The 25,024-nt window shown below is 34.8% G+C and overlaps 2 protein-coding genes and 1 long non-coding RNA gene across 7 annotated transcripts; 1 reads left to right on the forward strand and 2 right to left on the reverse strand.

The window, feature by feature from the left end:
• Positions 1-8: 8 nt before the first annotated feature.
• Positions 9-3,951, forward strand: LOC121805648. Of its 3 annotated transcripts, none has more exons than XR_006051518.1 (3): positions 9-1,037; positions 2,214-2,379; positions 3,795-3,951. It is a non-coding gene; the product is annotated as an uncharacterized LOC121805648 (long non-coding RNA). The 3 variants fall into 3 exon arrangements; XR_006051517.1 differs by lacking the exon at positions 3,795-3,951 and having other exon boundaries at positions 16-818; positions 902-1,037; positions 2,214-2,505; XR_006051516.1 differs by lacking the exon at positions 3,795-3,951 and having other exon boundaries at positions 12-1,037; positions 2,214-2,505.
• On the reverse strand, positions 2,533-6,068 carry LOC121805647. 3 transcript variants are annotated; one of them, XM_042205588.1, is made up of 4 exons: positions 5,582-6,068; positions 4,457-4,621; positions 3,960-4,024; positions 2,533-2,806 (listed from the first exon to the last, which is right to left on the reverse strand). In XM_042205588.1, the coding sequence occupies exons 1-4, from the start codon at positions 5,760-5,762 to the stop codon at positions 2,684-2,686; spliced, it is 534 nt and encodes a 177-aa protein (XP_042061522.1). In that variant the 5' UTR covers positions 5,763-6,068; the 3' UTR covers positions 2,533-2,683. The 3 variants fall into 3 exon arrangements, with proteins under 3 accessions (XP_042061522.1, XP_042061523.1, XP_042061521.1); XM_042205589.1 differs by lacking the exon at positions 3,960-4,024 and having other exon boundaries at positions 4,392-4,615; XM_042205587.1 differs by lacking the exon at positions 3,960-4,024 and having other exon boundaries at positions 4,392-4,621.
• A 7,856-nt stretch (positions 6,069-13,924) lies between these two features.
• LOC121804975 (pyruvate kinase isozyme A, chloroplastic-like) lies at positions 13,925-17,144 on the reverse strand. The gene is made up of 8 exons (XM_042204715.1): positions 16,965-17,144; positions 16,297-16,858; positions 16,113-16,200; positions 15,826-16,016; positions 15,433-15,551; positions 15,055-15,298; positions 14,544-14,778; positions 13,925-14,426 (listed from the first exon to the last, which is right to left on the reverse strand). The coding sequence occupies exons 2-8, from the start codon at positions 16,843-16,845 to the stop codon at positions 14,098-14,100; spliced, it is 1,755 nt and encodes a 584-aa protein (XP_042060649.1). The 5' UTR covers positions 16,846-16,858; positions 16,965-17,144; the 3' UTR covers positions 13,925-14,097.
• Between the last annotated feature and the right edge of the window lie 7,880 nt (positions 17,145-25,024).

Genomic DNA, 25,024 nt, shown 5'->3' on the forward strand with positions numbered 1-25,024 from the left:
ATCTCAAAATAGTCCCTCAAAACCTGTCAAATTCATCCGAGCCGTCTCTTGCAGTCAAAGCAGAGCTCCCGCTGCCACTGTTATGGCGGCGTCGTGGCGATCGCCGTCACCCTCCGTCCTCAGCATCGCTGTCTCTTGTAGTCAAAGCAGAGGTCCCGCCGCCACTGTTATGGAGTATCACTTCTTGGAAATATAGCAGCAAGAGATATAAAAAAACGAGCACTGTCTAAACTCACTGTCGAGAGCTTCTCATCTAATATCCATACAGATCCAGATATGAAATGGAGATCCATATAGATATAGTGGAAATGCGACAGATCGCGCGATGGCGCCAGGATGAGCGGCTGGGGCGGAGACGAACAAGGTCGACGACCGCAGTAGCTTCGTTGCCGAGCGAGCTTCGTCACCGACCGCAGGAGGAGCTCCTCCTGCTCTCATTGGCGACGAAGCTCCTTCTATGGTCAGCGGCGACCAAGCTCCTCCTGCGGTCGTAGACGTTGTTCCTGTGGTCGCCATTCCCGCCGCTAGTCCTCGTGCCGTCGCGATCCGCCGCATTTCCACTACTTCCAGATATGGATCTGAGATGAGAAGCTCTCGGCAGTGGGCAGTGAACAGCGCTCGTGATCGAAACAGAAGAAGAAGTGATAGATTGTGCTCGTTTTTGAGTTCTCTTGTCTATATTTCCAAAAATTGATATTCCATGAGTTTAGACTGTGCTAGTTTTTTAGTTTACTTGCTGCGGTGTAAGTATGATATGACATTTATCAATTCACTCGATAATACTCTCTCTCACGAACGATTATCTTCTTCCTCTCAAGGTCAAATTCGATGTAAAGTTAAATCAGACATGATTTTATGGTAATTATTAACACAAGTAGTGATTGGCTTTTGATTCGCACAGAAATGCCGGAATCCGGTCCACGAAGCTCGGGCTTGAAGCGCAAGGCCGCGAAGTGGTATGGTGATGGGTGACTACATCGATGATGATGAGGATGAAGAAGACGAGGAGGAGGAAGATAGGAGCAATAATAATCGAGGTATTATGTAGCTCGAGCTTAAATTGGACAAATTCTGGTGCTCTGGTTTTGATTGTGCATCGAGTTTGTTTTGAAGAAAATGCATTATTGGCGTTGTTCATGGTGTTTGATGCTGAAAATGATTGTAAATATGAAATCTTTTGGTATATAAACATCAAATTTGGAATGCTGAAGTGAAAGTATAGATTGCAACTTGCTCTATTAACAGGCTTCTGCACATTTAGGCGAACCTGGTTGGTTTTGTTTTGCATCTATTAAAAATAGTTATGAGAATTCTGGCCATCACAATCTTGCCTTGTTGGATCCTGTTTTGTGACCATGCTATCTGTTTCATTGTGTTGGGATTGTTTGCATTTTGCAAATATCATTTGCTTGTTTATTGCATAGGTCTGCGTTTCTTGCTATTTCATCTGTTAGTTTTTTCTATTATCCAGTAAAAATATGCTCCTTGTGATTAATATTCTTAGTTATTATACACAGGCCTCTAGATAAAAGTAAATAATGTTTTGGGTAAATTATGCCTTAGTTGCAAATTATAGTGGATGCTCTTTTTGCATCAAGTGTTTCTGTATAAATATTTTTTGTTGGCGCCTGTCCTCTCTTTAATATACAGGTCGGATTTGCTGTTAATGGAACCATAATTTTGACTTTTATGTGGGTTTTGAAAGCTTTTCTTCAGGGAATGACTTTGTGAATTTGCTTCCATTTTAGTTTATTGAGAGTTTTTCCTGCTCACATTGAGTGGTAAATAGAAATGTTCCTCTAGTTTGGTCTTTGCCATTGTTTTGGCCTATTGAGGTTTCAATGAATATTATGTGTTGTATGATGCCTTGCTCATAGCAGTGCCTGAACTCTAAATAAGAACCCTAGGGTGTGATTATTGATAGATAGGCTGACTTTTGTTGTGCTTGTTTTCTTGTTATATATCTAGCTGCATTAGTAATGTTCAACCATTCTTCTTTGATTTTTCTGGGGCTCCACATCTTTTTACTTTTCCTGTGGCTAACTTCACTAAATCACTTCAAAATCTAATTGAGTTTTTAACTACCAATGTCTTTGATTTGCTACATATGTCATGTTTTGTTCTCAGAGAGGCTAAGTCTTGTAATTCTGGAAAAAACTTGAAGATATATGTGATTTTGTTGATCATCTATTTTCTACTCAATATAATTTCAGGTTATTTGCACGCGTAGTGTTCGTGAGTATTTTGGTTATTCGTGGAATATGGAGTGGGATTTCATACTTGCAGGAGAACCGTAGTTATTGAACATATGAAGACGAGCGAGCCCCAGTCGTGGAATCGGTCTCAACTTGCTGCGTGGATGTTAGTATGTTTTGTTCTGTGAGTAATTTATGGACCAAAATTCTATTTAACCTCCTAACCAAAAAACAACATATGCTTCTTGAGAAGATTAAATTTGTACATATTCAAATTTTATGAGCAAGCTTCGTAACCTTTCAAACAACAGTTCAACCGCTCATTCACCAAACAGTATAACCAGAATAACATTTTATATTAAGTCCGACATGAGAGAGTAATGCTTTTACACATTTCAGTTATAAGGTGATTGACATGCATGGGAGATTTACAGAAACTCAATCTTTGATGAAGTGGAAATGCTGCTATACACGAAGCTCGTAGTCCTTCAATTAAGAGGGGGAGCAGTCTTATACATCCTCTCTTCTTCAAGTAATTCATAAGGATCAACATATGGGGGCGGAGATGCTGGATTATCACATCCATCGTGAACAAATTCTGCTCCAAAGTACTGCACCAGAGTATGGGGGTCAGTTACAGTAGTACTGAAACCAAACATAACAGGATCAACGGAAAATGCAACATAACAAGAGTGCCATTCTGCAAATCCATTATGCTCTGCCATTATGCTCTACAAATTCATCAACCATCATAGAAAAAAAGCGGAGAAAAAAACAAGAACAATCAAATAAGTTGTTTGTGATCGAGTAGTTCATATCATGGATTGTAGAGCCAATAGCTGAAATAATTATGAAGACGTTAGACAAAGTTCTGTATCCAGGACGAAGATTAAATACGGAATCAAACCACTGAGGAGAATAACATTTAGTGTGGAAAAAGATCCATAAAACAGAGATTGCTGAGAGCCTCTAAATACTTAACCCCCCCCCTGAAGAAGTATACCTGCTATACGGACGGTATACAAATAGGGGGTAAAACTAAAAATCTTATCATAGTCAAAGTCCTAAACAAGGAAGTATAAGCAGTCGAAAGAGAATAAAAAATGTGTCTCGGCACGTAGGCCTCAAAGACTGAGCCCAGGCACCAACTCTCCTACTTTACATTGTGTTTGAGGCTGTAAGCCTCAATAATTCAAGGCCTAGAAGCCAGCTTCTTTTTCTGTCTTATCTAAATAACACGAGAGCTCTAATTTAATGACATAATCCTCCCTAGCAATCAGGTGTGAGATAGAACTGGAGGACTTTTAGGGACACCCAACATGTGAGGCATATGTGAGTTTAAAAGGTTCCACTGCTTTCCACTTTTTGCTCCTTTTACCAAGATTGTACCTTGCTCAAATTGTTATATTCTTGTATATGTTATGTATCTTCTTTCACTAACCACATTCTTCTTGTAATTGCATTTTAGTAGAGTAGTCCATCTATACTTTCCACCACCATCACCCTGTGGCTAAATCTCTTTCTCTCAGTGGACTCTTAGTTCTTTAAAACAAGCAAAATAACAAATCTAATACTATATATAATTATGTTTTCTTTAAGGCCGCGTGCAAGTTTGGAGCACCAGAAAGACCCTTTTGTGCTGAAGAGGAAGAGAAAGGGTCTTACCTAAATAAGCTGACCTAAATCAGGCAACAAATACATTTAATAGTTGACTCATTATATGATCCATTCACATCATCAATTGAAACTGAAAGATCTTCCTACCTCAAGACCTTCACTATTAAGTGCCATGGACTTTTCCCTTTGACCGGTCAGGTTTGTTTCTGCACCTGTTGTGATGCCATTCATATGTTATGTATCTTCTTTCACTAACCACATTCTTCTTGTAATTGCATTTTAGTAGAGTAGTCCATCTATACTTTCCACCACCATCACCCTGTGGCTAAATCTCTTTCTCTCAGTGGACTCTTAGTTCTTTAAAACAAGCAAAATAACAAATCTAATACTATATATAATTATGTTTTCTTTAAGGCCGCGTGCAAGTTTGGAGCACCAGAAAGACCCTTTTGTGCTGAAGAGGAAGAGAAAGGGTCTTACCTAAATAAGCTGACCTAAATCAGGCAACAAATACATTTAATAGTTGACTCATTATATGATCCATTCACATCATCAATTGAAACTGAAAGATCTTCCTACCTCAAGACCTTCACTATTAAGTGCCATGGACTTTTCCCTTTGACCGGTCAGGTTTGTTTCTGCACCTGTTGTGATGCCATTTCTTCTTGAGTAACCCCAACCCCCATCTTCTTCCCTAAACTTTATCTCCTCTCTCACAGAATCTTTATTCTTTTCCTCAAGCAAAGAAGTGGGAGTCATCCCTCTTCGTCTTAGTTCCTTCGTAAATAAAGACTCAGGAGGTTCTTCACTTGAGACATACAGACACAAAGATATTTGAAGATGTAACAGAATAAGCAACCAGAGGGAATTAATCACATGCGGATGCAGGAAATGCAATCATTAATAGGAAAAAGAGACTTGTGCTATTAAAGGGACATAGGTGCAGCATAAATTAGACAATCGCATGTATATCTACAAGTATGTGCATGCAGATGGGGAGTTAAGGTATTGATACAGTACACACTGCACATAAGCAGTGCATTTTTTATAGAAAATACTCACAATGCACCTTTTAATTTTCCACCCAACTAATCACAATTGCATGAGCATGGGGCCATTTAGACCTATAACTCCATGGTACTTTAAATTTGGGTGAAGATATAAGGTTTTTTATCAAAGACTCAAATACAGGAATTAAAAAGCATTATCTATGTAAAACAGACTACTTTCATATGTACATTTACTAGAGACAATTTGGATGGTTTGTTTCCTTTTCATCCACCTCTTGTGTTTCTGCCAGGCCTAATAATTACAGTGTAAACAAAGCAATTGAATTTCCTTGTAAGATACTTTCAATATGCTGTGGGATTCACCATATATCAAATAATAGGATTCTGACCATCACCTATTTTCATGTTATTCATTAAACTCAGCCAACACTTAATGCGATTTATCAGTTCATCAACAAACCATGTCCTTTCAATAACTATCTGTCTAGTCTCAAGTCCTAGAGGACTCAATTCAATTCAGGTAGATCACAATCATGTGCAACCTCATCCAGAAACAGCAAACAACAAAGCTCTCCACTCAATCGCACACACCTTTAATCTTTATGATCATAGTAATAACTTTCAAAGGGTTTGCATCAAGCCGTTCCAAATGAAAAGCAAGCACATCAATAGTTACCCATAACTAGCATATAGAGTAATATATAGCAAAATTGTGCGTCATATATTGAAAAATTGATCACAATGAACGCACCTACTTACCATTACTTTGTTTATCACCGTCTTCTACTTTACAAGTAACCCTAAATCTCCTGTAATTATTTTGGATTCCTGAATTCCGAAGTCTTATTCTCCTTTTCTGCAAACTGAAATCCGCGTAGAAACAGGCGATTTTGGACTGTGAATTTGATGGAGTTGGTTTTAACAGCTGAATGCAAGCCATTACAAATTACGGAAAAATCAAAATTAAAATTTCAAGAGAGATGAGTTTATCCGTGATCATGTAATGATTAGGTGAAAATATGAATATTGCTACAGAAGCGAAAGAATGGGACGAAAAGCGACGCAGGGTTCTGAAAGTTGGGGTCGCACCACTGGCGCATGGTAGAAAAAGCCGGATGTGGATGGCTATTTTGCGCTGTGGCGCCATTTTTGTGGTCAGAAGTTAAGGTGGGAGGTTAGTGGTGTGGAGGCGTCGGATATCTGGAGATTGAGGTGGCACTGTGACGGTCACCCCATTAAATGTAAAGTAAATTGTCTTGTTTCAATTTTATGGATGCTGCAGCTGCAAATGCAAATTTAGAATTGTCTTGTTCCCATGGTTGCTTGGTTGGTTGGTTATTTACTTATTTTATTTACTGTTTATAATTTAGATTCAAGAAATATGATCTAATTTTCAATTTTGGAAATGGGAGAAAATTTGTTCTTTGAATGCCTATTCAATACTCTCTCAATACAAAAACTAGTCACATCTTTTTATTCATGTTAGTCCGTAATAATAACTCGTTTCATATTAATAGAGTCATTTATTTATTTTAAAAAATTCTAAATTAATTGAGTTATTTTTATTTTTGGCAAAAATTAATTCTCTCTTTTACTTTATTTTCTCTTCGTCTCTCTTACTTTATTCTATCTTACTTTTTTCACCATCTATTTAATACACTATTCTTAAACTCCGTGACGAAAAGAAATGTCTCTATTAACAAGGAACGGATGAAGTCCTTTACTTAGCACTCTCCATGCATAATCCGTATTCTTTTTTGGGATGTTTATCTAAAGTGAGTCATTTTTCTTTTTGACAAAATATAATAAAAAAACTCTTTCTCCTACTTTATTTTCTCTTTCCACTTAACTTTCTTAATATCATTTTTCTTAAATCTCATGTCTAAGAGCATCTCCAACAAGGAGAGGTAAATGAAAGAGGTATATTATCTTACCTTCTCATAAAGTGGAATATACCCTTCCAAAAAATAACACATTCCAAAGGAAAAATGTATATAGAAAGGTAAATCAATAAAATAATGGTACAAAATGCATTAAAAAATATAAAGTGTGATACATTCTCAAATACTTTCCCCTTGGAGAATGATTTTCATAAAAAAAGACAAATATGCTAGTTATGAGATTTTACTTCTCAATTGATGAAGAGATAAAGATATCTCTTCAAAATGATAAATGGTAAAGTACATTCCCAAATACTTCTCCTCTTGGAGAATGATTACTTTATCCTTTCATTTACCCCTCCCCTTGGGAATGCTCTAAAAGAAGCGTTTCACTTATAGTGGGACAGCAAGAATACTAAAAATGTAAAGTTACTCTCAATTTATTACTTCTTTTTTTTATTTTTCTTACATTTATTATATTTTATCTTCTCTCTTAATTTACACGCTTTATCTTTTGTTTTTGTTTTTTACTTTTCTTCAAACGCTTTATCTATTTATTTCTCAAACTTTATTAATTTTGTATTTAAATTTTACTAATGGAATTAATTTTTATGGAAGAATGGAGTATTTAAGAATGTGCATCTTAGGCAAATACTATATGATTTACTACTAATAAATTAATCTCTCCACTTAACTTTTTATATGTCCATTGCTTATGGCGGGAAGGAGAAAATATAACATGTGGGCTTGATACTTGTGAGCAAAGTACTCAGAGAATAAGGATCTAAAAAAAATAAAACAAAACAATAAATAAATAAAACAAGAGTATATGACAACATGATAGTTTTCAAGAAAGATTTTCTGAAACGATTTCTGTTGTGTTTTTTTCAACTTCGTTGGTCCCACCATTTTACATATCACCGTGCATCGACAAAATCCTAACAATTTTTTTAACTTTACTACTCCCTCCGTCCCGCACTACTCGCACTTATTTCCTTTTTGGGCATCCCAAGTTACTTGCACTCTTTCCATTTTTAGTAAAAAATTTCACCTACAGCCGTCATTTTTTATTTTCCTATACACTCATTCCTTAATCTCCGAGCCGAAAAGGAAATGAGCGAGTAGCCCGGGACGGAGGGAGTATTTCAACCGACTACTTTTATCACCCGTATCACCTGTGCTATGGCCAAATGATTTTCAAAAAATAAGAAAATATATTTAAAATGGATTAAATCAAAATAAAGAATATATAAAAAAAATATAAAAGTTATTGCAAATCAAGAATAGAAACTATTTAAATGTTGTATTCATAAGATTATAAAGATTTAAAAAACATACTTCTACTTCCACATCTATCAATCAATCAATCCACTGTAACGAAAGGACATGAGGAAATAAATAGAAATAGAATAGGATATACAAACAAAAGATTGAGAAATACTAAATACCAAAGTAAATAAATAAAATTATTTAAAAAAATAAATAGTTCATTATAAATTCGATAAACAAATAAAGTATCCATAACACTGTAAACAATTAAAAGTATTATAAATAATAACTAAAAGGGAAATGTACTTCTCTCAACTCGCTCTAAATGAAACGTTTCATATTCGGTAAACGATTTTATACAATTTTAATTTTTGGTATGAGTAGAGTAAAATAAAATAGAGCAAATGACAAAGAGGAAATGTTCGACTAAGGATCAAATAGTATGAGTTAGTGAGAATAAGGTATACAAATAAAGGAAAATGTACGACTAAGAATCAAAGAGGAAAAAACATATAATCTGATTAAATAATTAGTTCAATAGTTTTGATCAACAAAACATAGATATTCATATATAGGAAAAAAATTAGAAAAATAACAACAAACCAGTAGTTCATAAATTTTAAAAAATTTGTTTATAAACAACACTAACGGTAGAATCACCCCTAATATCATCATCATATCCAAAAAATAAAATTTTCAAACCTTCACGACTTGTGACTATGGATATAGCAACATGCAGTTGTCCGTGTCTGATGAATGACATTTTTAAAAATAATCCAACATGAGAGAGAGATTGATATGGACTTTTGCTAATCGCCATTGCATACAATACACCTAAAGGAAATTGTCATTGTTGGAATTTGAATGATAGCCTTGATTACGACTTTAGTGGATTCATCCACCTCGGCTAAAAAAAATAATTATGGAGTAACACTTATAGACTTGTATTCGTTTTCAATTACATAAACCCTAAATTTAGTTAAGAAACTTATATTTTGACACATAAATATGCGTTGAAGATAAAAACCTTTTCATGAAAATGTGGCATTTCTAAATGCATTTACAAAATTATTGATATTTAAAAGAAAGAGTGATTAAAAATACCTCAATCTAACAAAATTATTTTGATTCAAATACACGAATTATGTTCGCTATGAATAATACGACTTTCAACGGATCCACCCACATCGACTAAAAAAAAATAAATAATTATTAGTACGACCAAATAAATAAAATATCATTCAAATTTTGAATTTCTGTAAATTAAAACAAAAATAGAAATATATTTTACAAAAATAATATAATTGATATAAGAATTTAATTCTTATTATATTAGAATTAGAATATCCAAAAAAGAGCCCAATAAAAGTTAACATATTTGTCCACAAAAAATATACTAAACGCTATAGCCCAAAGAAACAATACTCATGGCCCCCACAACTCTAATCCAATTACTGAACAATTAAAATAATTACACTTTGCAGCTGATTAAATTAATGAGAGATACAACTAATTAAATTAATCGTACTTAGGGATTTCTAAGCTTGATTATTACAACATATAAATATAGTTTTTCACCATTTCTTCTCTCCTCAGTGGCGCCGACACACACAAACCCTAGAAATTCGAAGACTCCGCTATCTTCAGCTCTGGCAACTGAATCGCCGCCATCAACAGACGTAAACTGCGACATCTGACCACAACGGACTGAATCGCGACGTCTCCTTGCCAAAACTGCGTCGTCTCACCACAAACTCTAAAGCTTCCACCCTACTCCGCCGATTTTTAGCGGCGACGACCAAGGCACAGACATCGCCGGCAGATAAGCTTTTCGATTCAACCGACGACGGTATAGAATCGCAAACCCCAGCCCCAATTCAAGGTGTTCAGAAGTTATTCGGTTAGACCGAAGATGGTTTTGATTTAAGGTAAAATCTAAACAAATTTAATTTTTTTTCTCCAATCCTCGAAATTTACTTAGATTCTAACATCTTTCATGTACTATTATTTTACAGACTCAGAGAAATAATGGAAGGCTTTAGACGATTCAAGATGTACAGATCTGACAACAGATGACGCAAACACTACAAAACCCTAGGATTTTGGGTTTACCTAGGAATGAATTTGCTCAAATCTTCAAAGTTTTGGCACTGGAAATGAAGTGTGTAACAACAACCTTAACTTGCATTACAAAGTATGATATTTCTTTTAATTTGAGTCAATGTTTGGGATGTTTTAGAACCTTTTGTAGTATGATCATTCTTACTGATTTTGCAATATCTTCAATTGATCCTTTAATTGAACTTTCTGAATATATTAAAGTATTATTTGTTGATATTTTGTTTTTCCTTATTATTTTATACAAATTGAATGTATCTGAACGTGTTGTTCAGAGTTTTTAGTTCCATTAAGTTTTTAAATACTACTCCGTTAAGTTTTTTAATATTACTCCATTAAGTTTTTAGTCTTAAAGATAATAAACTATAAAATATTTTACTGAATATCTCTGCCCTTTGTATCTGCAATATATTTATTTTAATTAACTTATAAGGTTTACTCTCTTATTCTGCATAGGAATAGAATGACATTTTAAGAGTACAAAAAGACTAAATTTGGTGTTTTGCATTCAAGGTAATTTAGTAATTACTCAACAGTAGAATAGTAGTAACTTAAATATGTATGCAATACTTTAATACTAATAAACAGCAACCTGATTTTTTTAAAGTTTTAAACTGTACTATGATTTTTTTCTACATCTCTTTAATTATTGTCCACTAAAGTTCACTCCCATATTCTGTACATGAAGTGAATGGTTTTTCTGAGTACAAAATGACTAAAACCGATGCTATGCAGTCAAGGCAATTCAAAAATTTCTTGACATGTATGGCATACTTTGCTAATATTTGTGATAATGTGATCATTTTGGTTCAATATGGGTGTTTGTAGAAAACATAAGCTAAATCTGAAGCCCAAATAATTTACTTTGCATGATTTGTATGTTTGTAAATAGATTGATGCATGCTTGCAATATATATGACCATGCTTTACTGATATTTAAAACTTTTTGGTTAGTTTGGTCTCAATATGGATGTTAAAAGCTAATTTACTTTGCATTAAAGATAAGATTTTCAGTTAAAGAACAAAACTGTGGTGAATGTGATATACAGATGTTATAAGCCTCATATTTAGTGAGTCAATAGCCTCTACTCATTGTTACTTGCTTAAATCAGTTGCATGAATTTACAACAAAAAAAAGATACAAAAATTTACAACTTAGAATATAATATAAGATATCTTAAGCTATGTTCCTCATTTGCAGTAACATTAGAAACTTTCTTTCCTAATAGCTGCGTAGCCTCTGGGTCCCAAAGAATGATTCTTCTGTAGCTTTGAAAAGTCTTGACATATCCTAAAAGGTCTTAAATTAAAAATACAAAATTGGAATTTACAGTCAGTCACTTAAAAAATTTTTGTTTTAGCAAAGCCTATATTGGTAACTGGTAGTCTTATTTATGAGATTGGTTGCCCTTACAAAAATCCTAATGAAGAAAATCCCTCATTCCCTAAGTTAAGAACCAACTTTCTAGCATGAATTCTTTGGAGATGATGCTTGGAACCTGGTGCCCTATAAACAAAAATAAAAATAAAAACTTTTTAGAATGAATACATCTGTTGTATATAAAACTGATCTTTTAATGCCTCCTGTTTCATTTAGATTGTTTATTATAATAATGAATTTTTGTTTATAAATTCAGTTTTAGAATGTCTAAAATTAGCAAACGTACCATACGATCATGGTATTGAAAGGCGCCATTACTTCAGTTGGTGCTTTCTGCCACAAAAAGAAATATTCAAAATCACTCATTTATCTAATGCATATCTGTATTTATCAAACATATACATAGTAGATTTTAAATATAAATACTAACTCAATATTTAACTTTGTTCAATGAGACCTTGCATTGGAAACAGATAAATTAATTTCTTTTGATTTGCAGGAGTTATTTTTGTATTTAATAAGTTGTCCCTCTCTCTCTCTCTCGGTGTCTCTCTATCACTCTATCTCTCCCTCTGCCTTATTTTTCATGTTCTAAAATTGTGATATTATTCTCTCTTATTTTTCATGTTCTAATATCTGATTTTATTCTGTAACTATGATATTCATATCACAGGTACTTACAAAATCCATAATTTCAAATATATATTTCACATTATATGTTTTGCATATGAATACTAATATATTATTGATCTCTGTTCAGGTATTAATTGCATTGGAAATAACATCAAATATGAATCTCTCTCTATGTGTTGGAAATTGCATAAGATATGAATATACCTCCCCCTCTCTCTCTAGCTCTCTCTCTCTCTCTCTCAAATATGAATCTTTCTCTATGTGTTAGAAATTGCATAAAATATGAATCTCTCTCTCTCTCAAACGGTCTTATTTTTCATGTTTTATAATTCTGATTTTATTCTCCAAGTCTCTTGTTTTTGCAGATTTTCAATTGATTATTTAACTGAACTTTATGAATATATTATAGTTGTACAAATGAAGTTATATTATTTTTTCCCATGGTTCATGTTATAAATGTATGAAAACTAATATATTTTTTATGTTTGTTCAGGAATCGAATTGCCTTGGAACCTGGAGTAATTAGGTATCTCAATTTCTATTCAAAAATATGTATATATGTAATTTTCTATAATATCTCTTTATTTGTAATAGAATAGGTTTAAGTACACACACCAATGAAACCTATAGATAAAAAATCGAAAAAAAAAACAGAATACAAACATTGGAGCCATAAATTGCTTTTACATTGAGTGTAAAAACATTAACAAAAATGCATGAAATAAGCAAAAGAAAAATAAAAAAAATGAAACAACTTCATTTTCCCGCCCAAATCAGTGCCACGTGGCATGCCAAAAAACTGGCACTTTATATTTGTTTAGATTTAATAGGGTGGCCCACAATTTTATTTTCTATTTATTTTTATATTTCTTCCTTCCCATATAAATAAAAAGTATTCCTTTTTTATTCGTCTAGTAAAATTTTTTTTTTTACTTTTTTATCTATTCCCTAAAAATAGAAACTTTCTTTTTAAGAAAATTATTTTCTCTAATAAGGCGAGACTCATTATCTACTAACACACTTTTTCTATCTTTTACTTTATCAATTTTGCATTAAAATTCATGAAAAAATAATTATTACTCCCCCCGTGCCTAAAATGTATGAACATTTAGTTCGGCACGAGTTTTAATACTCCCTCCGTCCCTTATAATTTATCACCATTTGACCCGGCACGAGCTTTAAGAAAGGTAATAGAAAGTGAGTTGAAAAAGTTAGTGACATATTGGTCCTACTTTTACGTATTAGTTTTATAATAAAATGTGAGTGAGAATGAGTTAGTGGAATGTGAGATCCACTATAAAAAAAGGTAAAAATAAAAGGTGACAAATTTTCAGGTATGGACGAAAATGGAAATATGTAACAAATTTTCACGGACGGATGAAGTATATAATTGGTAAATTAAGAGAGAGATAAAGGATAGTGTAAATAATTAGTGTTAGTGGATAGTAAGCTCCACATCATAATTAATATAATATAATTATATAAGTTGTAAATAAAATGATGTGTAGGTGTAATGTGTTGTTTAATTATTCTAAAATTAGAAAGTTCAAATTTTTGAGAGATGGAGTGATAAGGTGAGGATGAAGTAGTATATTAACTGTGTCATTTAATTGGTTGACATGAACCCTTTTTGTAGTATTATGTCAATCTCAATGACACTTGAGTCTTAATAACAAAACATGAAGTTTGGCTACATACTTCAATTCGCTTTCTTCAAAATTATTTTTTACTGATTCAATCAGACAAAATTGTTTGTTCACCAATGATATTGAGGAAGAGTTCAAATATTATTCTGGCAATTTGATTTGAAGTAGACATTTCTTGAAAAGAATTTTGTCGCACTTGGTGGAAATTGGCATTACATGAACATGATAGAGGTCTTAAAAGTTTAATTTAACTTGATATTTAAACATGTCTAAAGCAGAAAAGCAAACCTTCGAAAGTTCAAGCAGACTAAATAGATCAATCACTAATCCTCTCCACCTACAACACACCTACACAATGGTTTTCACCTGAATGGATTGAAACACAGTCTGTGTCGTGGAGGTCGGGATGACGTCGGAGACGACTAGCACCGTATCACCATTCTTGATCAATCCTTTGGTCTTCAGAAGATGGACAGATCTGGTGATGTTACCTTCCATATCATCTGATAGATCGACCAGAAGTGGAGTGACTCCCCAACGTAGGTTGAGGGCCATCCTCGTGCTGCTGTCATTTGTGAATGCGAATATGGGAGGATTTGGACGGTTGCGTGAGATCACTGATGCCATCTGCCCGTGCCTTGTGTACACGAAGATAGCTTCTAGCCCTAAGTTGTTTGCTGCAACCAAAACAAAAGCATGTAAACATGACTGAAGTAAAAGATTGCAAATCGAAATGATGATCACATCAGATATCTTCACTTAGGAATGGGGATTGAATTTGGCAGCAAACATACCCATTGCTGCAGCAGAATTACAGATTTGCTCAGCAATTCGGTCTGGCAAAGATGCTTCGAGATTATGCTGTAACAGAACGTCTTGCCTGTTCTCTTCGCGACTCCACAGTTCCATCCGGCTACTGGTCATCCGCAGCACAGAGAGAGCTTTCTGTCCGAATGGTCCAATAGCCGACTCTCCAGAGAGCATCAGTGCATCAGCATATTGGCGAACGACCTCTGAAACATCAGCAACCTAGATCACAGTAGCAAACGAATAACCAACACATTACAAGTTCTCAATTCAAATTTAGCAAATTCACACTGAAATCCAACATAGTTGATGTAACCAGCAGAGACATTTTTTTTTTAAATTCACATTGTGCAATGTGAGCAAAGGGTGCAATGTGCTCTGAAAGGTAAATCAAAAGGTTTCTGCATTTCTGAAAAGGTGAGACTTTTATTTCCCAATCTACTAACTAGATACTCACAATGTTTAGAAATTTAACTGATGAGGAAAAGAATTAGCTACCTCAGCTCTTGTCGGGGTGGGATATTCAACCATCGACTCCAAAAGCTGAGAAGCTACCAATACTGGCTTATTAAGCTGCCTGCATACGTAGGTGATTTCCTCTTGTACTGTTGGAATTTGTTCTAGTGGGATTTCGACACCAAGGTCTCCTCTTGCTATCATGATTCCATCAGAAGCTGCAACGATTTCATGCAATTTATGAAGAGCCTCCAAACTCTCTATCTTTGCCAATACTTGTATCGATCTGTGAACAATAAATTTCCCATCACATCACATACTATAGAAGATGGAAATGGAATCCACGCCTATATAAGTAATGGTTGGCAACATCCAATTGATGGTGCTGCACATTCATACGAGAAAGGACAAGTTTCTTACTTGGAGGATTTGGTGGAAATATGGTTCTTCAGATGCGTGACAGCATCAGCGTCATTCACAAATGACATAGCAATAAAATCAACACCTTCAGAAATCCCAAAATCTATGTCGGACCAATCCTGATAAATCAGACAGAAACCTCTATAACATTCAATCAAGCAACAAAGTATTAGTGCTGATGTGTAATTTCACTTCTAGTTTGTCAATCAAATCCCTTTTTGTCACTTGTTTTAGTGCATGAAAAAGTTTCCGAGGATCACTATATCAATCAGCTGTATTAGCATTAGGGACTTTATTTACTAGTACTACACTATACATCGGCAATGCAGAAACTATTTGTTTATCACATGATAATTACATGAAATTTAATCATATAAGTTGGATTTGCTTCACCTTAGGTGACAGAGTAGGAAGCTGATAATTTTTTTCAACAAGTTTCCCATCTCTCCAAAAACTTAGTTTAGCTCGTGGCAAGAGCAAGCCAGGGTCTGTGCACTGACAACGCAGATCATTCCCAACCTTTTCCACCACTTTGAAGGTTGCCATTCCTCCATCAAATACGATTTCATCGCCTACATGTATGCCTGAAGAGAAGGATCGATTGAAACAACAACCAAAACAAGAAAGCTTTTTGTTGCTAGTAGAAGTCACCAATTCAATTTCACAGACTGCACACATACCTTCAGCAAAACCTTCATAATTTGCTTGAATCGTAAATGGACGAGAACCCTCAAACTTTTCATTTGTAAAGAACCAAACTGAGCCTTCCTAACAATCCAACAAAAATTGAAAACTATCATAACAAAAAAATTCAACTTTTTCAACTAGTATAAGAGTATGATAACCGTGTCACAAAATCAATACCCCTGCTTTAACAGTGGAAGGAGAACCATGATCAACCACATGAATCTGACTACCCTCAGTATCAATCATCAGAGACACACAAAACCCCTTTTCTTCATTCAACTTCTTAATCTTCCTAATCAAATCCTGATGCCACTCCCTAGTATTGTGGCACATGTTGAGCCTAGCCACATTCATCCCTCCCATAGCCAGCTTCTCCAGATCATCGAGAGAGCAGCACGCGGGCCCTATCGTGCACACAAGCTTCGTCTTCCTCAGCCCCAAGAACCCCTTCTCCCTCAATTCCACTTCTGTAACCACATCAAACCCCAGAGCCCCTTCCAAACTCTTCGAATCTGGAGAAACCCCTGCATCACTCTCAACTCCTACTTGCATCACAGCCTGAACTCCACCAATTCTAGACTCACCAGCTCTCAGCTTCCTTAAATTAAGTGCACACACTTCATTCCTCTTAATTGGGACACCAAATACACCATTCTTGAAATCAAAAGCCCCCTCTCTCTTGATCATCCCACCAAACTTGACTGCTAAATCTCCCAGAGCAACCATGACCTTTTAATTCCTGTAAATATCAAAAGTTGCCAAGTAGTAGTATAAGGAAAAGCGAAGGAACCAAACTTTGCAGTAATCAAGAAAATCAAAAGTTGTTTAAAATCCGAAGGTCGAACCAAAACAAGAAGCCTTTTGCCAATGTTTAGGTTCGGTAAACCCGTCAGGAATTCGTATTTAATATGCCAAGATTTTCGGATTTAACAAGAAAAATACTCCCGCTAGTTGGTTGGTTACTGCCGCTGACATCTACAGTATATATCTATATATAATGTGAAAAAAATCCAAACCCTAATTATGAGAAAAAATGCGAGCTAATTAATTTGAAAAGTAGGCACAGCTAAAAAAGGGCGGCATAGTACGTTCTAATTAAGGGTTGTCCAAGTTTAACGTTCAACACGTGATTCGTGGCGTCTCTGTCACTACACAAAAATGGCGACTCAATTTTAGTTTTGCTGTTTTTGTTTTTCACTGCAGAAAACAGTAAAAAATACTGATCACATGGACGCGTGGAGTGCGTTAAATAAATAGTATAATAAACAAATTTTTTATATTACATAGCTTAATCATTCCCTCTCCGTTCTTAGGCATTTCTTTTCGCTTTTAATTTAGTTTAAATAAATTAAATAAAAGGAGAATAAGGTAGAAAAAAAAAGGTAGCGAGATGAAGAGAGAGTATAGTACTTTATGCCAAAAAAAGAAATGACTCAGCTATAATGGGACAATTCAAAAAAGAATACGACTCAGCTACAGAGGGACGGATGAGTACCACTTATTGGTTACTCGCTCCATTCCATGTTAATAGATCGCGCTTCTTTTCGGTGCTGCTCGAGGTCGTCGACTTCCTATTGTATTTGCGTTTCTCACCCTTTTGTCGAATTAGTTGGTTCCGACACTACCAGCTGTGATGTCATTCATAACTATTGGAGCCGATTGCATCGCAACTCCTTGTTGCTTGTGAAGTGTTTGTAGCCAGAGGTGTGCTTTATGCGCTTTGTTTGGGCCTCCATTTGCTATTTGACCAATTTTCGATGCATCAAACATTTTCCATGTCTTGGTATTACTTTATACTATAGGTTTGTTTTTATATTCTTGATAGATGGTCATCGTCTCTCGAATAATGTGGTATTAATTTCACTTGACCCTCGATCAACCATAATTTCTAGTTGTTGCAGATGACACATAAATTTTAGATTACCGGGTTAACTCGGTTAAAATGGGGCCAGATTCATCTTATATCATGTGCGTGCGGCACTATATAAAATCGGGTTGATCATCTCTCTACCAAAAAGTCTTTGTTTTTGTTAGTTTTGACGACATGGTCTTCGTTCATATCGACACACGCTTTGAAAATATGTTTCGTTACTTGGAGGCATATTACAATTGTACCTATTGCCTATAGTGACTGATCCAGGAAATGAAATTCGTGGTCGGATACAATAAAGAATATTTATACTCCATTATTTTTCGACTCTGATGGCATCCTTTTCGTTGCTTCCTTCTCTGTTGTCGTCTTCATAAATCCTACTAAAGTAATCAGATCTGCAAAGATTATCAGCATCTAAACTATTTTTTTCATGCTCTTCGTCGTGGTTTAAAAATCGCAACTCGCCTTAAATAACATTTATCTTATTTTTATTTCATTGTTAATATAAAATCATAAACTCGATAAGAATTGTTATGCAGAAAGATTACTAAGATGGACAAATATATCGACATTAAAAATTGACATTTGACATGTTTTTAAATTAGACGAAAATAATAGATGTCTTTTAACGAAATCATGTATTTTTATTCTTTTTTTATAAATAAGATAGATATGTATTTTTATAAGACTTATAGTATCATAATCTAAAATTAAAATAAAATCTACACCCTTGAATTTTAAAATTAGTGGATGAGATTAAAGCTCATGAATTTCAATAAATAGTAGACAAAATATCAACAAAAATGTAAGATCATCATTCTATTATCATATGATAATTTTCATGATTTTTTTTATATCAACCTAATGTATTACAAATATCAACACATAGTAGACAAAATATCAACAAAAATGTAAGATCATCATTCTATTATCATATGATAATTTTCATGATTTTTTTTATATCAACATAATGTATTACAAATATCAACACAATGACATGAGTATTTCAACATTTTTAAAAAAGAATTTATCTCCTATATGCAGGAAATTACAAATAAACTCCTATAGAAAGGAGGAAATTACAACTGATGTCAAGAGGCCTCGAACTCGGCACTTCATACAATAATGTCTAAGCTCCTTGCCGCTAGGGCAAAGGCTCTGGACACATGAGTATTTCAACATATGTACACAGAAATTTCAACAAAGTTTTATTGATATTTTCATGCATTATATTGAAATTTTTTGATGCATTTGTTGATATGCAAAAATTGAAATAAAAATTATCAAATTTCAACATCCGAACGTAGTTGGAACATATGCAATTGAGATCTCGTTAGAATCCTTGTAAAATTACCTTTAATTTGATATATTATTTGCCGAAAAAAAATTAAATCGAGAGAATTACGTAAATTTAAAGTTTTGAGATGATTTTGAAGAGACAGAAAGTTTTAACTACTGTGTACTCCTTCCGTCCCACATTAGGAGTTTCATTTGAGTTCGGCACGAGTTTTAAGAGATGTAAAGAAAAGTTGGTGAAAAAAGATAGTAGAATGTGGATCCTACTTTTATATAATAGTTTTATAATAAAATGGTTTGTGGAATGTGAGACCTATCACCATTCATGGAATATTTCAAACGGGACTCCTAAAGTGGGACACCCAAAAATGGTAAACCGGGACTCCTAAAGTGGGACGGAGGGAGTATAATAATTGACATTAATACTCTTTAAATATATTTACTAATTATATAATTTAAAATATAATATACTTGGCATTATTTCAACTTCTAGATCTTCTAATCTAATGGATAAGAATTTATCTTAATTTTGGATTGCTAATTACTCCATCCGTCCGCGAATAGGAGTCCCGGTTCATAATTACTATAAAGTAAAGAGGCACACATTCCACCAATTTATTCCACTCACATAGTATCATTTAAAACTACTCCATTCGTCCCTTATAATTTGTCATCATTTGACCCGGCATGAGTTTTAAGAAATATAATAGAAAGTGAGTTGATAAAATTTGTGTCATGTAGGTTCCACTTTTATATATTAGTTTTAATACTCCATCAGTCCCTTAAATTTTGTCATATTTTGACCGGACACGAGTTTATAAATGTAAAGGAAATTGAGGTGAAAAAGTTAGTGGATAGTGTATCATACTTTTATATATTAGTTTTATAATAAAATGTGAGGGAGAAATGAGTTAGTGGAATATGTGGTCCACTACTAAAAATGGCAAAAAGTTAAATGTGACAATTTTTTTGGGACGGATGGAAATGAAAAATGTGACAAAATTTAAGGGACAGAGGGGGTAGTAAAATGTGAATGTGTTTGAGTTAGTGGAATGTGTGGTCTACTACCAAAAATGGTAAAAGTGAAATGTGACAAATTTTTAGGGACGAACGAAAATAGAAATAAGTGATAAATTTTCAGGGACGAAAGGGAGTAATATAAATAAGTGGGACTCATATTACACTAACTTTCTTCTACCCATTTTTCTTAGCATTTCTTAAAACTGATGATGGAAAGAAATGTGACTCTTATTCGCCGACGGAGGAAGTAGTTAGCAATTGATCACAACATAACATTGTACTATAAGTAATTATCAATCCATTGTATGAAAAAGTAGAAATACTAGTGGCCATCATAATTAATTATTTACTCCATCAGTTTCTTATAAATAGAAATTTTGAATACGGAACAAGTTTCGATTTAAAATTAGTAAAGTAAGGGAGATGAGAGAAAAAAAGAGTAAAGTGAAAGGAAAAAATGAGAAAAAATAATGAAAGCAGTGTTAATGGATTGTGGAGCTTATTTCCTAAAATAAAAAATTTAAATTTTAAGCGACAGATAAAAAAAAGAATTTTTATTTTTAATATTTAACGCGGGATAAAAGTGTTATATTAACAAACCAAAAGTTGGGTAGTATTTTTCTTTTTCATCGTCTTCTCACCTGTAACTCCATTTTTCACTCTCTGCAACTCAATTTTTTAAATTCTTCTTCTCAAATATTCAAACAACTCCTCTCTGCCTATAAATTTATCGTCTCACTCACATATGACCACCAAGAATCATGACTGTTCTCTTTCCCGCTCCGGCGCATCATTGGGTCGGCGGGCGACTTCAAAGGCCGGAACTAATGGAGTTTCCTTGCCTTAGTTGGCCGGCGGCGGGGTCGGCCGACCCCGCCCGACTCCACCTGGATCCGCCCTTGTTGGCTATTATGAAGCTTTGGTTCATCGGAAAGTTGAAAGTTGTTCAAGGCTTGGGGCCTTGGGCCAATTCGTTGTATGCATCTTGGGGAGTCGACGTCTAGTAAGAGCATCCACTACGCGGCGCGCCGGCGTCCCGTGACCCGTCCCGGAGAGACGGGTCTGTCGCGCGACGCGTTGCAGCGCGCCGACCCGTCCTGCGCCCGTCCCGGGTCCCGTGTCTCTGAGACAAGCAACGGGCCTTCTCGCCGCGCGCCTCGGCGACGTGGTGCGACCCGGCGTCGTGCATGACGCCCACTCGCCGGCCCGCGAGTGGGAGTCGTCACGTGCTGACGCAATAAATATTTTTTAAAAAAATTGTATTTTAAAAAAAAATAAAAATAAAAGAAAAAAATCTAACGGTAATAATACCATTTTTTGTTTTTTTTTTTATTTTTTAATTAATTTTTTACTCTATAAATACTCCTAACTCATCCTCATTTCACACACAACTACTCATCTATTCTTCCTAAATCATCTAAATTTCCTCTCCAATTTTCATCTAACAACTCTTCTCCAAGATGTCTGGCGACGGCAACTACAGCGGTTCCGGCTCCGGCGGGTGGGATCTCAATGCGTTCGGCGATTGGGAGACCATGATCAACACACTGGGAGGTTCCGGTTCGTCGACGCCGGGGACCCAGGGTTCGGCGACGCCGAGGGGTACCAACCACCCAATTTTGACGTTGATGCTTATGCCCGTCCCTCCGCCCCGCAGTATTCGCAGGGATTATCCCAGATTCGGGAGGATTTTCCGTTCATCCCACGCCGGGAGTAGGCTGAGGCGGTGGAGGTGGCCAAGGCGGTGGAGGTGGCCAAGGCGGTGTACAACCCCAGGCGGGCAAGGAGGAGGAGGAGGAGGAAGGGGAAGAGGAAGAGGAACAGGAAGAGGAAAAGGATCTAGGCTGGCATCCATACAGCAACCTCGAAACGCTGGCGGTGTCCAACGCCTGGGTTACCGTCTCGTACGATCCCATCGTCGGGAATCAACAACCCCGAAAGTGTTTTTGGGAAAAGGTCTGCGAGCTCTACCACCAGATGAAGCCGAAAGGCTCCCGCAAGCGCACATTTAAAATGCTCTGCTCTCATTTTGACCGAGTCGACAGACAGGTCAAAAAATAATGCGGCATCTACTCGACCGAAGCGGCGAACTACCAAAGCGGCGCTTCGGGAGACGACATTCTGAGGGCGGCTTTGCGCGCCTACAACCAGGACACCGACAAACAATTCAAATTTGTTGATGTTTGGCAGGCTGTCAAGGACGTGGAACGGTGGGCCGGCGGTGTCCGCTCCAGCTCGAGCTCAACCTCGAAGCGCACGAAGCACACGGCGAGTGGCCAATACTCGTCTGGTGACACCGGTGAGGGCAGCGACGCACTAGAGGCTGCCTCGCAGGAGTTTTGCGGGTACGACCGGCGATGCCGGGGGATCCAGCCGTGGGCGCCGTCTGCCACAAGGGACGAAGGCGGTGAAAGCGGCTAGAGCGAGGAAGGGCCGAGGTGAATCAAGCCAGGCTGGCTCGGGACCGGGCTCGCGGGGAGGCTCGGACACACTTATGGCGGTGTACATGACCGCCACAATGGCGGACGTTTCCCGCTACTCGCCCTCCCAATATGCAGCCTGGTGTAACGGAATTGTGCATATGGCAGCACAACTTGGCCTTCCGACTACCCCTCCACCTCGACCGCCTTCGGGGGATGATTCGCCGGCGGAGTAGTTTTTTTTATTTTCTTTAAATTTGTATTTTAAATTATGCAACCGTTTAATTTTTTAGGATTTTAATTGTGTGTATTTTTTAAAATTTTAAGTTGTACTTTTTTTTATGTTGTGTGTGTTTTTAATGAAGTGTGTTTGTTTTAATTGGGTTGGAAATAAAAATAAAAAATGAAATTGAATGAATAATAATTTAAGGGACGGTTTAAGGGACGGAGCGTTGCAGGTTCCGCCCCTTAGTTAAGAGATGGAGTAAAAAAGTACAGTGAGGTCCTTAAATAATAGTTTAAGGACGGTGGGGGGACAGCGTAGTGGATGCTCTAACAACCTTGAGTCACGTCTCCAAAGGATATTGTTTATTACTGAAATACAAGGTATAACAAATTATTGTTAATTAATGTGGAGATTTTTCGTAACTGGAGAAATCATCACACATTGGGTGTTGATAATTAATGTCTAGAAGGTGCTAAAATTATTATTGTATCAAATCACGTCTTGACGTGGGTTGATAAGATACTATTAACACGTTTTAGAATAAAGTTTTATTGTACATAAACTCTGGCTAATTGGAATTTAACTCAAACATAATAAATAAAAGTCTTGAACAAGATATTTTAAAAAAACTAGTTAATAAAGTAAACCAACAACATATTCAATTAATTAACTAACACTCCGTATTAAATATTTTAAACAATAGGAAATAGTTAATGTCAAGGTGGCCAAATTATAGTAGTTTGAGATTCAGTTGAGATATCATCATAACAATATTAATTTCGAGATAAATATTAATATTCTGTTAATATTTTGAGATACATTTTTGAAATTTAAGTTAATCAACATTTAGCTCAATGGATAAGCCTGAACTCAAGCTCATTTGGTCCCTAAATTAGCCTTATAGTTACTCCTTTCGTCCCACAAGAATATCTCTTTTCTCTCTAGTCCGTTTCACAATGAGGTGGGACCTGTTATTCACTAACAAATAGTATTAATTATTTTTTCTTTCTATTTCTCTTACTTTATCAATTGTATATTAAAACCTCCAACTAAAAGCGCATACTTTTGTAGGACGGAGGAAGTATTATTTAAAAGAAAAGAGAGAGATAAAATTTATATTGTGGAAAAACACTAAGTGCTAACATTGTAGAAAAAAATAAATTTGCTTCCAAAAACATTGCAGGAATAAAATTATGGTTTTTAACCTATTTGAATTTTTTTCTCTATATTTGTTATATCTTCCTCTATTTCAATTAGCACATTTTGTAGTAGTTGTGCATACAATATTCATGCTTGTTTGTCAAGATTTCATATAGGAAAGTAACCTGATTTCTTAATTTTTGGAATTTAGTATTTGCTTGATTTTTAATCAAACTAGGAAAGTAATCAAAATCATGGAAAATAATTTTTCAGGATTCTGATTCCAACTTTTTCTTGGTATTCAATTTCTCAGTTTTAGGATCTTCATATTTAAGTACTGAATAGAGAATAACTTTTATTTTTCTATACAACTATTATTATTATTATTATTATTAATTTATTATTTTAATATTAATTAAAAATTATGAATCATACTTAATAATAATAATAATAATTATAATTATATCTAATTATGATTATTATTATTACTACTGTTTACAAAACAATTATAATATAATTATTTAAATTATAAATCATATAATATTAAATAATGATAGTTATTATTGTCATTATTATTTTATTATAAATTAATAACTAATAGAAGGTCTTAATGAATTTTTAAAATTATAAATTATATTCAATTACGATACTAATAAATAATTACATAGGAATTATATGTTATTATTATGATATTATAAAATTATAATTTTAAAAAAATCTTAATCTAATTTTAAAATTATGCTTATAATAATAAATATAATAATTATTTTCTATTATTATATTTTAATTATTATTTTAAAAAAATATTAGTATTAGTATAGTTTTAAAAGTATTGATTATATGATTATTATTAATAATTATTTTATTAATGAAATTTCTAATTATTATAATATTGGTTTAGTGTTTAAATTAAATACTAGTACTATAAAA

The sequence above is a fragment of the Salvia splendens genome, chromosome 5, assembly GCF_004379255.2.
Source record: "Salvia splendens isolate huo1 chromosome 5, SspV2, whole genome shotgun sequence".
NCBI classification, from domain to species: domain Eukaryota; kingdom Viridiplantae; phylum Streptophyta; class Magnoliopsida; order Lamiales; family Lamiaceae; genus Salvia; species Salvia splendens.

Coding starts and splice junctions, on each gene's coding strand:
- LOC121805647 (XM_042205588.1), bottom strand. CDS start 5,762: ATGGCTTGCATTCAGCTGTTAAAACCAACTCCATCAAATTCACAGTCC. Junction 4,622..5,581: donor CGGTGATAAACAAAGTAATG/GTAAGTAGGTGC, acceptor TGTATGTCTCAA/GTGAAGAACCTCCTGAGTCT. Junction 2,807..3,959: donor TTAATAGTGAAGGTCTTGAG/GTAGGAAGATCT, acceptor ACTCTGGTGCAG/TACTTTGGAGCAGAATTTGT.
- LOC121804975 (XM_042204715.1), bottom strand. CDS start 16,845: ATGGTTGCTCTGGGAGATTTAGCAGTCAAGTTTGGTGGGATGATCAAG. Junction 15,552..15,825: donor TTCCTACTCTGTCACCTAAG/GTGAAGCAAATC, acceptor CTGATTTATCAG/GATTGGTCCGACATAGATTT. Junction 14,779..15,054: donor CCACCCCGACAAGAGCTGAG/GTAGCTAATTCT, acceptor ACTGTGATCTAG/GTTGCTGATGTTTCAGAGGT.